This window comes from Spermophilus citellus, assembly GCF_964194105.1.
Source record: "Spermophilus citellus genome assembly, chromosome: 9".
In the NCBI taxonomy this organism is placed as follows: domain Eukaryota; kingdom Metazoa; phylum Chordata; class Mammalia; order Rodentia; family Sciuridae; genus Spermophilus; species Spermophilus citellus.
This window is the reverse complement of record NC_138191.1, coordinates 129,115,590-129,129,097: the sequence shown is the minus strand read 5'-3', so window position 1 is coordinate 129,129,097 and position 13,508 is coordinate 129,115,590. Positions and strand designations below refer to the sequence as shown.

Below are 13,508 nucleotides of genomic sequence, written 5' to 3'. Positions count from 1 at the left end.
GCTTGGGGGCTGGGGGAACTGGTTATGGCAGCTGAGGTCTCCAGACCTCCGGGAAGTCTTTTTGGTACCAAGGATTGAACGTCGGGGTGCTTAACCACTGAGCAACTTCCTCAGCACCCCCCCCCACCCCCTTTTGTATTTTATTAGAGACAGGGTCTCACTGAGTTACTTAGCAACTTGCTTTTGCTGAGGCTGGCTTTGAACTTGCGATTCTCCTGCCTCAGCCTCCCTGAGCGGCTGGGATTACAGGCGTGCACCCTGGCGCCCGGCCCCCTGGGAAGTCTCGCTGAGAGTTCACATGAGTGTCAGACACCTGTGGGCCCTCCAGAGGGGTTTGGAGCAAGTAGTCACCTGTCTGCGGGAGACTGCAGAAAAATACCCTCTACGAGTGTTAAAAACACAACCAGGAAAAAAAGTACTGAAAAATTCCAATAGGCTCAAGTATCCAAAACCAAGCAGATGCCAAATATCAGGTTTCTGAGTACCATGCCTCTTCGGGTTTGTCCTTAAGAAGATCTTGTCGTTTTTCTGCTGTGATCTGAAGTTCCCCTGGGAACCCAGGGCACTGTGAATGCAGCTGCATTGACCCTTGTGTCCCCAGGTCCTTTGTGTTTTCCTGGGTGGCACACTGTCAGCCAGGGTGAGGGTCAGAGGGACCCCTTCCAGCCTGGGAGCCTAGAGCCAGAGCCGCCCCCACACCCTGGCCCCAGGCTGCACTGCCCCTCCTCCACCCCTCCCCCAACTCCCTCTGCTCTTAAAAGGGGTCGCCAGATGGACTGGATGGGGAGGCTCCTGCTGCCCCGGGGAAGGTCACAGTGAACCAAACCCAGGCCCAGCGTCTCCAGCATCCACTCGCAGCCAGCCTTCTAGAAGGGTCTGGAAGGGTCTCTGGGTGCCAATGCACTATGAAGTGTGAGGCCCTAGTTTTTTTTTTTTTTTAAAGGAACAGCCAGGACAGCAAGGTGTCAAGCCCAAGTGGAGGCCCTTGGAGCACAGGCCCAGAGTGACTTCACAGTTCCAATGTCCAGAAGCTGGCCTGGAGTTCTCTTGGTGGGGAACCTGCAGGGGCCGCTCAGAGCAGGAAACGGGCTCTTGGCTCCTGGGTCTTCTGTTGTAGAACTAAACAGGAGTGTCTTCAGGGCCAGGGTGTCCTTGTCCCAGAACACACCTCCTGGGAGAAATGCCTCCCCACCCAGGGCAGGTGGTTTCCTGGTAGACTGGAGAGCGCAGCCGCTGCGGCCAGAAACCTGAGACGGAGAGGGGCTGCGCCTGGCTGGGGGCAGGGGAGAGGGGAGGGCAGCCCAATGTGGGGGGAGTGCGCACCACCTGATGTCCTGGCCCTCAGCGTGGGGAACACACACACACACACACACACACACACACACACACGCAGAGGAGCCAGGGCCCAACTTTGCTGAGTAAGGAACATAGCGGAAATTCCCCAGGGCAGTGGACTGGAGAACCAGCTTGAAGACTTGCAATGTCACCGGGAAGTTTATGCAGAGTTTTTCTGAGGGTTGCAGAGGGGAATGAGTACTGGTGGCCCATGGGCTGGGCAGAACCTTCTAGACCTGTTTACTTTCTTGTTCTTCCTTCTCTTCTTCCTTACATGTCTTCTGAAACTTCAGGGTGTCAACATTCTAAACTCACCACATCTGGAAACACTTGGTCCACATTCCTGGTGCATCAGACGGGGGCTGGTGGCTGCTTATTTGCCACACTCCCCACCATCCCCTAACGTCTTCCTGAAGCCGAATCCAAGCAACCAGTGTTACAAACTCACACTTGTGCTGCCCTTTCCCTTGTCCTGGGGAAAGGGCACAACTCTATCAATCAGGAGTAGAAAAACAGCTGGGCGTGTTGTTGCGCGCTGGTGATCTCAGAGCCTCGAGAGGCTAAGACAGGAGGATGGCAAGTTCAAGGCCAGCCTCAGCAAATTAGTGAGGCCTTGAGCAACTTAGCAAGACTCTGTCTCAAAATAAAACATTAAAAGGGCTGGAGATGTGTCTCAGTGGTTAAGCACCCCTGGGTTCCAGCCTAGCAAACACACACAGTAGGGAAACAGAAGGTCCACTAAGGAGGCCCTGTCCTTCAAGAAACTTGGGGAAAGTGTGTTTTTTCCGGAAGTGAAAAATCTTCCCAAGGGCATACTATACACAGGGTGTCTTATCCTGAAAGAATACCACCTGGAAACAAGCTACAGCCCCCTCCTCTCCCCACCCCCCAGCTACTCATTCATGCCCCCAGGTGGGTCTCAGAAGTTATCTCAGGCAGACTCCAGGCCCAGATGCCTCTAGGACAGAGGTGTGTCCAGCTTCTCCAGCCTCAGGGCCACCTTTTGTTCCCTTTGCCTGTTATCTCAGCAAAGGCAAAGGAGTTGGGGATTCCGGGCACCTCCTAGTCCTTGGGATGGGCTCCGTTTTCTTCTTCCAGAATGGCCAGGGTGTTTCACCTGAGAGGGGCTCTCTTCCACTGTGCTGGCCAGCCGGCCTGCCTTGGGAGGGGGCTAGGACTTCAGTTAGGCGGGGGCGGGGGTCCCAGGCAGCCTTCTGACCTCCGAAGCTGGGCCAGCTGCCCAGCCACTGGGAAGGTGAGGAGGATGTGGGAGGTGTAGAAACTGGGGAGGTCACGCTGGTTCGTGGCCAGGCCACTGTGGTTGGCGAGAGCTGGGCCTTCTCGCCCACAGTTAGGAAAGTGACACATAAAGGTTTCAGACTTGGGGGAAAGTAATTTGGTTCCCACAGCTTGTCCAAGAGCCATTGCCAGTAACCTAGAGCTTCCCCCCAGGGACAGGGAGACTCCCTGGTTAGAGCCAGGCCTGCTGCCCGGAAGCAGGACAAGGCACCCACCAGTGTGTGGGACTCCTCACCTGGCTTGGCTCCCCTGTGTCTACGAGGGGGAAACCAGAGCTGCCTCCCGGGGCTGTGGGGAGGTAATTAGTCCTCCTAAAGAGGATCATAATCCCCAGATCAAAGGGACCCCGAGCTGCTAGTACTTTATAGGAGCATCACCAGCCACTGGAACACCCACTCCAGGTGGTGGGTTCAGATTTGCGGACCCTCTAAAATGCTATCTACTACAGGTCTTGGCTGGCCTCCTGGCTCCCCTGCCCCACTGTCCTGCCTGCAGGGGGCTGCCCCCATTGGGGAGTTCATACGCAGTCCTGAGGATGGACAGAGTGGGAGTGACTGATGTCCTATTTGACAGAGGAGGAAGCTGAGGCTCGGGGAGTGAGGAGATCTCAGGCCTCCCACCAGATAACAGCCCCTCGGGTTGAATCCCCCACTGGTACAGCCCGGGCCCTCAGCCCTAAAGGATGGCAGGTCACCAAGGAGACTGGAGAGAAGGAAATGTCCAGCCTGTCCCACGTCACTCTGTCGACCCTCTCCAGGGCAGTTTTGGGGACTTGGCTCCTTGACAAGGCTGACTCCAGGGTACGGTTTGCACACTGGAGCGCCAGAGAGCCAGCTGCAGCCTTTGGTCACCTTCATTTAGGGCCGCCCCTGACCCCTCGGGCACCGCCGTCCCCCTCTCTGACCCTCGGCTTCACTGGGAATGAGCAAGCTGGGGACGCACTAAGTGGCCCGGCGCACCCGCCTGGGGGCTCCTGGAGGCGCTGGGGCTGGTCCCGGCGCCGGGGCGGGGCCGGGGGCGGGGCCGGGGCGGGGCGAGCGCTCCCTCGCCAGCCCGGAAGGAGCAGGAGGAGGAGCGCGGGGCTGGGAGTCGTTCCCACGTGAGGCTCCGCGGCGGATTCCTCGCGTGCGGCGGCCGCGGACGGCCCGGCGCCCGGCCGGACAGAGAGCCCTGGTCCCGCGCGCGGGCGGCCGGGCGGGCGGCGCGCAGCGGTCCCCGATGCGGCGGCGGCCCCCGGGGCTGTGAGCCGGGCGCCGGCCGTCGGAGCCCCCAGCGCCGCCACGGGCAGCGCCCCCCGTGTACGCGGCATGCGGGCGGCCGACTCCGGCTCCTGGGAGCGCGTCCGCCAGCTCGCGGCGCAGGGCGAGCCGGCGCCTTCCTGCGGGGCGGGCGCCGGGCCCGCGCGCCCCCCGGGCCCCGCAGCCTGCGAGCTGTGCGCGGACGCGGCGGGGCCGGGCGATCCGCCCAGCGCCGGGGCGCCCTCGGCTCGAGCGGATGGCGACTGCAGCCAGCCGGGTAGGTGCGCGCGGGGCGGGGAGCGCGGCGCGGCCACAGGCCCGGGAGCCGCCGCGGCCGGGCGCGCGGGGGCGCTCGGGGCCGGGATCGGGAAAGCCGCTGGTGTCAAAGTTCTGGCCGCTGGGCGGGTGCGGCTGGGAAAGGCGCGGGACGTGGAGTTAGTTGTTCCGCAGGGGGGCGGGGGTCTCGGGAGTCCCCGGCACTTCATCCTGAGCTCCCCGAGCGGACTGTAGGGAGAGGTCACGGCCGTGCGCGTCCGAGGCGTGCACCCCACCGCGCCTGGAGACCCAGCTCCCCGCTGGACCCCGCGCAAGCGTGGGAAAGGGGCTGGCCCGGTGCGAAGTTGGGGCGGCCCCGTGGCCGCATCTGTGACCCATCTGGCAGCCCGCTGGAGTCCCTCGTAGAGAGCCCCCTGACTGCCGCCCCTCCGAGGGGCTCACCCTGGCTGGGAGCGGAGAGCTGGCTGCCTTTCTACTTGAACTCCGAATAATGCAGAACGGAATTGCAGCGACGGAGACAAATGCAGTGATCTCATGGCGTGTAGTTGGCCAATCCGCCCCACGTGGAAAATAGCGTTTTCGTGTGTTAAAATGCTCCCAGAAGGTGCGCCCGTTCTACCCTGTTCTGGCCTCAGCTGTCTCCACCCTCCAACCTCCCAGAGTTAGGTAATGGGTGTGTGTGATGGGGTGGGTCAGGAACCACTGGATCTGCTGGACTCCACACTTAGGAAGCAATTGAGGTGGAAGTCCAAGGGCTTTTCTGAGAAGGGTCTGTCACCATCGATTTGAAGTTCAGAATACTGTTTCCAGGAAAAAGAGGAAGGGGAGCCCATGTTTTCCCATTATTTATTGAACACCTATTGTGTTCCAGGAATTCTCATGCAGTGTGTCTAGAAACCCTCATTGCAGCCCTGAGTGTGAGTCTGTGTGGCGCAGAGGAGACCAGAGGTTGAGCAGCTTGCCCGGGTTCTCACTGTCCTGAACCTTGGCGCTGGAATTTCAGATTTTGTCTGTTGCCATTTAAAGCCTCTGCCGTAGACTACCTCTCCAGGCAGCAAGCTCACCAGCCAGGGGCTAATTTGCCTGATAATTATTTCTTTCCATTAAGGGAGAGCTGCAAGGCCTGCTGGTTCCTGTTGGCAGAGTTGGTCTTCTCAAGAGAGGGGATGCTGCCGGGTCAGGACCGAGCACTCCTCTCTGTTGCAGGGAGTCTACTTTGTCCAACCTTCCCAGTTGCACAGAGCAGTTAGAGGCCAAGACCTGTGTTTGTAAAACAGCACAGTTCCAAAGAGTGAGCATGTGGAAGAGTGTGAGGAAGTTGCTTCATCGCCCCGGACTCAGTTTACCCATCTGTACAGTGGAAATGATAGTACCAAGGAGGAAGGATTGCTTCCTTCAGACACCTGCCTAGCTCACCACGGAGGCACGGTGCTCCTCCTCTTGCCCTCCTGAACCTAGTCAGGGAGTGGCTTTTGCCTTGTATGTAAAATGCTTAAGGGATCCCGGGCTTTGTGTTCTGTCAGTGGAAGTTGTTATTATGTAAACATGTGGCAGAGGGCTGGGTGGAGATGCTGCTGTTTGCTTTGTGTCTAGAGAGGCCCCATCTTTGTTTATGATAACCATATCCTAATTACATGCCGCAGCCCGGAAAGGCCTGTGTCTGGGGTCTAGGGGTGGTTGTTTGCTGCCAGCCCTCTTGGTGTGTTCCTGAAGGGGAGAGCCCTTGGAGCTGTCTTTGCCCAGCTTACAGGTGGCATCCCTGGCAGGAAGCAGGCTCAAACCAGTGGCTCAAATACATTTTTGCATTTTCTCTAACCCACCCGCTGTCCGCCCTCCTCCCCTTTCTCCAGCTCTTTCTTTCCTTACAGTCTAGGCAAGTGCTCTACTGCTGAGCTACACCCGCAGCCCCCGTCTCTGGTTCTTAAAAGTCCAGAAGTTTCACAGGGCTTCCACGGCCACCAGTGGCCGGGCGTTGAGGCAGCCTGCACGGAAATGGTTTCTCAAACCAGCAATTGTTAAGAGGGCTTTCCTCTGGGAAGGAAATGGGAAGTCTGTGGCTCCCCGCAAGCTGAAACTGTCACTGAAATAAACAGTCAGCCAGGCCGCGGGGTGACTCGCCCCAACCTCAGCTCTTTGACCTAGGCTGGCGGGGTGGTCAGGTGAAGGGACTGGAGGGCCTGGACACCCTCACACTCTCAGGAAGCGTGACCTGAGATCAGCAGGGCTATGGACCCTGGGATGGTGACAGCTCTGGCCCCCAGGGTGGGTGGACCAGGGGCCAGAGCAGGAGAGAAACAGTGGGTGCTCGCAGGGCACACCTGCTTGTGGCCCAATTCTATTTGACCTTGAAATACTCCACAACCCAGTTTCCCTGGGGGCACAGCGGGAATAACTCTGTCTGAGGGTCAGACCCTTCCAGAGTGCCCCCCCCCCATGGGAAGTTGTTAAGGTGGCAGCAGGAGTCCAGCGCTTCATCTCTCACTTGCTGTTCCCGCAGTCACATCTCCCGGGCATTGCTCCTGGCCAGGCACTGTCATAGCTGCCAGAGACAACACTGCATCCCTGTTTCCATGGAGCTTGGATTCTGTGGGAGGAGATTTCCAGTAGGCAAAAGTGCAAGGGGACTGCCCGGGACTGTGAGTGCTGGGAGAGGAATCAAGCTGGGAGGGGTCCGAAGGATGGGCGCAGGTGTTATTGGGGATTGAAGCAGGGCGGGGCGAGATGACCCATTGAGGGAGGCCTCTGGGCACTGAGTCCCCAAGGCAAGAGGGTGTTGCCATCAGCTACAGGGACCTTTTTTGAAAGGTGATGAGGAATTAGTATCTTTGTAGACCAGGCAGACGCTCTATCTGTCCACTTTGGAAGCATCTGAACCTGGTCACCTTTGCAGTACGAATCACCATATTGTCATCATTTGTGTGTATTGCTTCTCGCCCCTCCCCCTACATAAAATCCGTGGAGGAGGGGACTCCAGGTGCTTGCAGATCTTTGCATACCAGCTCCAGAGCCAGTCATGGTAGTAACTAAACAGGATGCTTGTCTTCATTAGCCTTCCCAGGGGGCAGGTGTGGTTGCTGAGCCCATCCACGGTTAACCAGGTGCTCAGAAAAGCTGAGAGACTTGCCCAAGGTCACACAGCCAGGAATTTACCCAAGATTGCAGACTTCCAAGCCAAAAAGGACCCCATATTGTTCTTAAGGAAGTGTATTCTACTTTAACTTTTTTATCTTTTGAAAAACAAGACTGACCTCTTGCTGACATTCCTTGCTTTGAGTAACACCAATGTTTGCTTATCTTTGGATCTTTGGACCTTAGCAATTTCAGCTGGAGGGCTTTCCACCCTGCCGACTGGGGAAGGTCCTAGGAAGCCACCTACTATGACTTACTGGTGGGTTGACTCTGGGTGTCCCTCAGCTTGCAGGGCTGGGCGGGGGTCACTGGGGGCTTGGCTGTCCTGAGAATCAGGACTGAAAACCGCTGCTCAGATTGGTTTCTGGAGAGAGTCCTAACCCGTGGCCAGCCACCTGCACCCTGTGTTGTGGCTCCGGGTGAGAGACTAAACTTTGTTCTTTTGCCAGGGCAGGTGGCACATCAGCTGGGGACCAGGCACCAGTTCGGGAATCAGACATGCTTGTTGGAATCCCTCAGTTCTGCGTGGCCCTGGCTGTGTGATCCCAAGCAAGTTATTTAACTTTCCAAGCCTCCGTTTACCTTTTTATCCAACAGGGATCCTATTTACCCACTTGGGAGCTATTGGAGATTGGACAGGAGTCTGATTACCCTCCTTATCAACCAGAGGGTCTGATACTGAGGGAGGAGGTGGAGTCCCCCGTTGATCCAGAGTCCAGAGAACTTAAAGTGTGTGCGTGTCAAGCCTATAATGTCTGGATGTCAATTTTTAAAGTTTAAGATGCTGGGATCTGACCCACCAGGTGACTCTGTGGACTGCTGCTGACTTAGCCCCTGAGGCGTCAGGCACTCTCCAAGGCCCTCCTGGGGCCCCCTTACGGGAGTGGTGTCCAGTTGAGTTGAGGGGTCGATTTCCCAGTCATCCTGGAGGAGAGCCCCAGCGTGACCTGCCCAAGGCAAACAGCACTCAGGGCCCGCAGGGAGCCCCCCTCGTCCACAATGCGAAAAGGCAGGGGAGCCATGTGGACAGGTTTCGCCCTGCAGATAAGGGCGCCCAGCGCATCATTAAAGCCACCAGGTCGCCTCGGGAATCCTGTTTGCCCTGAGTCACTCGGGGCTGTAAACACTCAGGAGAGGAGCGGCAGGCGGGGGTAGGCTGGTGCGGGTGTTTGCACGCGAGTGTGTAGTTATTTTAATGGATTCACTCTCTCTAAATGTGCCGGCTGCCGCATGTGCCAGATGAGCACCTGCCAGGGAGGGGAGCAGTCAGGATTGCCTCCAGTTCCCAAGGGCATCCCGCTCTGCACCCCATGTGCTGGCCTCCGGGAAGGTGGCGACCTCAGGCTTTCTCTGGTCTGCTGCTTGGTCGCCTTCAAGAGAGGCCAGTCCGAGGACGCGGCTTGTGGCGACTCCTCGCAGCTCCTGCCCAATGGTGCCAGCCCATCAGGAGCTGCGGCAGCCCCAAATTTGGAAGAAATTTCCTGCCCGAGGGGTGTGACAGGTAGGCGAGTCCTGCCTGATGTCCCGGCCCTGATCTGGGGACACTGCGCCTGACTGAGGAGTCAGTAGCTGGTGGGTGTGGTGTGGAGATCGTGTTGTTCTACCTGTTGGGTTTTGGGGACCGTATCAGGAGCACCCGGCACCTGGCACCTGGCAGCTGATCCACAGGTGCTTGGCCTTGGTTGGTGCCTGGGTTTGGCAGGCGGCGCAGGCTCCCCGCTGGCTTGGACTGTGAGTCTGTGGCAGGCAGCTCAGTGTGTTCAGCGCCTTGTATGGAAGCTTCAGGAAGTTTTCCCTGGGGGCTTGGAGAGAAGTAAGCAGGGCTGCAGCTGCTCCAAGGCCTGCCCCACCCCTTGCTGGGCGGCCTCACCTGTGGGCCCTGAGCTGTGAAGTCCTGTGTGCCCAGGCAGGAAAGAGTGTGTTAAGGATGAAGAGTCATTTACTGAGGGCGTCTGGGGGCCAGAGAACACTGGGCAGCACGGGTTTGCATAGACTCTGCATTCCCATTCCCATGAGAGGACTGGCATCTGCCCCACCTTGCAGAGGAACCCACCAAAGATGTTAGGCAGGAAGCAGGAAGTAGTACATGTGGCTGTTCCAGGCTGCCTTCCACAGGACACTCTTCCCAGGGGTTTCCTCAGTAGCTGATGATTCCCTGGGGTGTGGCAGGGCCCGGAGCAGAGGCTGAGACCCTGCAGTCATGGGTTTTGTGTGTGTGTGTGTGTGAGAGAGAGAGATATCTTGGGCTTACTGGCTTACAGGTCTCCAGAGGTGGGTGGCAGTGAGCACCCCTGGGGAGCTATTCCCCGATTCTGTGCCTCCAAGGGGCTCTATCTCTGCCCCCTGCCCAGCCAGAATCCACGCTTGCCCAAGTGGGAGGCCCCTCCTGCTGTCCCCATCCCCTGGCCACATGGGCACCTGGGATGCTGATCTCCGAGCCAGAAACCTCAGCAGGGATGGGGCCCACTGCCGAGTTTCCACTGTGAGGGCCAGGACCACCGCAGGGAACGCAGCCCACCCCTCGATGCCAGGTGGGGTGGCCTCCAGGGTCATGTTGGCAACAGGACACCAGTGTCACAGTGGTGGGAGATGTCTCTCTTCACCCTCGTCCCTTGCCCCGTCTCCCATTCAGGGGGTCTCAGCCTTTGGGGATCACCGTGTGGGGCGCTCATGCAGATTCTCAGCACCCCCCCCCCCCAGCCTGTTTCTCTATCAGGTGCCTTGGGTGGATTCCAAACGGGGTCCCACAGACCCGACTTTGAGAAGCTCTGCCCTTTTGGGACCAGGTTGGTTCCAGAGACCAGGTGTCCTGGCCCCTCTGTACCCTAATATAAACATTAGCAGTGTCCTCTTCTGAAGTGGACCAGGGGAGCTGGACGCCCTAGCTAAATGTTACTTTGTTTTTCTGCTCCACCCCTTGCCCGGGCACGTGTTCTCAGAATCCAGTGGAAAGGGCTGGGCCTTCTCTGTCGTGTGAGCTCAAAAGACTGTCCTGTGGCAAGGGGCAGCATGCCCCCATGTCCCCGGTCCCTGGTCCCCGACTGCCTGGCCTTCCGCTCTGCCAGTGGCCAGTGCTCCTTGCTGCCCGTTGAGCCGGCCCAGGCCCCGCTGCTGAGGAGACAGGGGAGGCCAAACTCCTCCCGTGACTCATCCAGGTGTTAATCTTGGTCCCCAGAGCCACCGGTGGAGCCTGTTCTTCCAGCCTCTCCGGCCCGGCCCACCCGCCCCACCCCCTGGCTCCCTTTGGTGGGTGGCCCTGAAGCTTCGCAGGGGCAGATGTGTTCAGTGGCTTCCTCTTGGCATCTCCATGGTGCCAGCCGTGGGGGAGGGGTGCTGTTCCTTTATGTCCTTCGGGCCAGAGGCCAAGGAGCTTGGAGGAGGATGGGGAGACCCTGCCTGTGGCCCTCCCCTGCACGCTGAGCCCTGAGATTCCTGGGCTCAAACGCCAGGCTGCGGGGATGCTTGGAACCACGCACCTTTTTCTTTTCTTTAAAGGGGGGGGGGGTGACCAGGGCTTCTATCAGCTTGTCCCGGTGTATTTGTGACTGCTTACCCTGAGGACCTCCCCGGTCCCCAGCATCTGCCTTGAGCAGGACTCTGGTGCTGGCACGGTGCAGGAGGAGGAGAGGCCTCTGTCTGCAGTGGCCTGGGCTTTGGGGGGGGGGGGCGGGGGATCTCTAGCCCTGGAGCCCTGGGCAGGGACTGGGTATGTCCTGGGGCTCCATGAGGCTGATTCCTACATCCCACCCAACCAGAGCTTCCCCACCCTGGACCCCAGATGCCACCTCCATCCCTCCCTTCAGATGAGGACTGGGACGTGGGACCCCTCCTCTCTGTGACTCTGTGGCCACCTGCACACCTGGGCTTCCCCTGCTCCTGTCCATCTCGGCACCTGGACCAGCGGAGGTCCTTGGCCTCCCGCAGCCCCGGGGCTTGCCTTTCAAGCACCAGCTCCTGTCCTTCCTGGTCCCCTCTGAGACCTTCTGCCTGTACAAGCAGCTGTCCTGTCCCCAGGGTCCCCTGCCAAGCTGCCTTCTCCCACCCGGGTGCCACGCGTCTTTGTGTGTAGGTAGAAATGTCTTCCCTCCCTCCTGTGCCCTGAGATCCCCTTTTGTAGGCGGAGAAGCAGGGCCACAGGCCGTGGGTCTCTCCGCTGGTGCTGTCTGCAGAGACGGAAATGACCTGTGCCTGCCCCGTCCGCAGCCGCAGCCACTGGACGTACAACAACTGAGACAGAATTTTAAATTTTCTTTAATTGTAAAAGGCCCCAAGTGGCTGGGATTCTTCATGTCAGAGGTGGCCTTGAATCAGGACTTGAATCAGCCAAGAAATAGTTCTAGGGAGCGAGATGTGCGTGGCCCCTGGGCCACCTGTGCCTGAATCACTCAGGAGCTTTTTTCTAGAATGTTTCCTGGCCCCATAGACTGGGCACTCGGGAGGCTCTGGGGACAGTCCTGAGCACCTGCATTCCAGACAGGCCCCTGTCCCCACCCCCACAGCCAGAGCAGCCTGGCCAGTGGGTGTCCAGATGTGCTGCCAGGGAACCAGCCACTCAGTGGCCCCTGAGAACTTGTTACATATGCAAATTCTCTGCAGAGAACTGGGGTCTCTGGGCCGGGCCAGGCTGGGGCCCAAGGTGAAGCTGAGTTGCGGTGGCTCCTTGGCCCTTCCACGGGACTGTTCCCCCGCCCCCTCTCTCTCTCAGGTCCTCCTGCAAGCCCCAGCCCCAGCCCAGCCCCACTTGCCCACTCTCCCTGTGCAGACCTGGCCGGGGGGACCTGCGGGTACTTAGGGTGACCAGCTCGTCCTGTTGCGCCCAAGTTTTGCCCAGTTTTAGCCCTGAAAGCCCCACTTCATGGAAAACCCCTCTGTCCTGGCCAGCTGGGATGGTTGGTCACCCAGTGACCCGGGGCCTACCCCCGTGCGAGCCACCCCTGGCTGCGCTGGTCCTGTGGACGGGGTCCCTGCCCCACTGGGTGATGCAGCCCTACCCAGCCCTTCCCCGCCACCTTCCCCCTGAGTTCTCCCCCCACCGCAGTCAGGCCCAGCTGGCTCGTGGCCACAGGTGTGCTCGTCACCCCCAGCTCAGACCCCCCTCGGTGCCCCATCTTAGAGCACACATACCCGCTGGTTCACTTGGTCACTCACCTATGGGCGGAGCCGGCCGGCGGGTGGAACAAGCCCCCCTCACAGCACTCACATTTTTTCTGTCTAAAACCCGTAACTTGAACCAGGAAAATGTCCTTCCTCGGCCCCTCCCAGGCCCATCGAGGCCCTGTTCATCCCCGTGGCAGGCATCCAGTGCCAACTCTGTATTCAGTTGTGTTCCAGGAATGACACTTGACGGTCCCCTCCTGCCACCTGCAGGAGCCAGGGTCTCTGCGGGGTCCCCCAAGCCAGTCTGCCCCTCCTGGCCTCTCTCATCTCCACACCTCCACCAAGTGCCCACCCTCCCCATCCAAGCCCCTGCCCTTCACCCGGAGGACGGTGTGGAGAGTCCTGGGTGTGACGGTGACTCCTGCGGAGAGTGCTTGTGCCCTTGCAGGGTTATGGGACGTGGGGGTTCCGTGGTGTGGACCTCGCTGGTGGGATGCTCGGCAGGTCCTGAGCACTGTGGGGGTCAGTTCCCACCGAGGACCCCACGGAGCCAGCCGCTCCACTTCCCTTCTCCTTTTCCCTAGTTGTTCATTCTTCCTGTCCCCCCTCCTCTGTCTGCAGGGACCAGCTGAGCGGTCACCACCCCTCAGGTTCCTTCTAAAATCCTGTTTCTTCCCCTCATCCCTTGATTACACCTGGCCCAGGGGGTTTACGGGATGACCCGTCCTGCTGGCTGGGCACTGGGCTGGGCTGGGTTGACCTTGAACACTCCCTATCCTGTGTGCAGCCGAGGCCCCCTGCCAGCTGCCCAGCACTTCCCCAGTGGGGCTGGTGGCAGCTGGAGCTCTGGACACCGCAGGTGACCTCCAGCTCCTCTCCACCTTCCTCCAGGAGTCGGCTCTTCCTGCCCTGGGGCTGGGGCATCTCTAGAAAGTGCTGGTTGGTCCCTTAGAGGCAGGCGGGGTACTTGGCATACACAGCTGTCCCCTGCTAGTGACCAGGGGGCAAGGAAGACAGGCTGGCTCGTGCTGTCCAGGGCCGTGGTCCTCCTGAGCTGGAATGGCCTCAGGGCCTGGAAGCTCCCTCCTCCCGGTGGCCTCTGCGGGTCTGGGTTGGTTGTAAGCCCTCACTCAC

The 13,508-nt window shown here is 59.4% G+C and overlaps 1 protein-coding gene across 2 annotated transcripts in view; it reads left to right on the top strand.

The window, feature by feature from the left end:
- The window catches only part of KAZN (kazrin, periplakin interacting protein), a 346,502-nt gene that overhangs the window by 231,799 nt on the left and 101,195 nt on the right, over nt 1-13,508 (top strand). Inside the window, exon 1 of one of the 2 annotated variants that reach the window (XM_081307589.1) lies at nt 3,738-4,149. The exons of the other annotated variant lie outside the window; for it this stretch is intronic. Coding sequence (XP_081163715.1) covers nt 3,942-4,149 — 208 coding nt within the window. The 5' untranslated portion in view covers nt 3,738-3,941. Of the gene's footprint in view, nt 1-3,737; nt 4,150-13,508 lie in introns of those variants that run through there. 2 annotated transcript variants of the gene reach the window in all.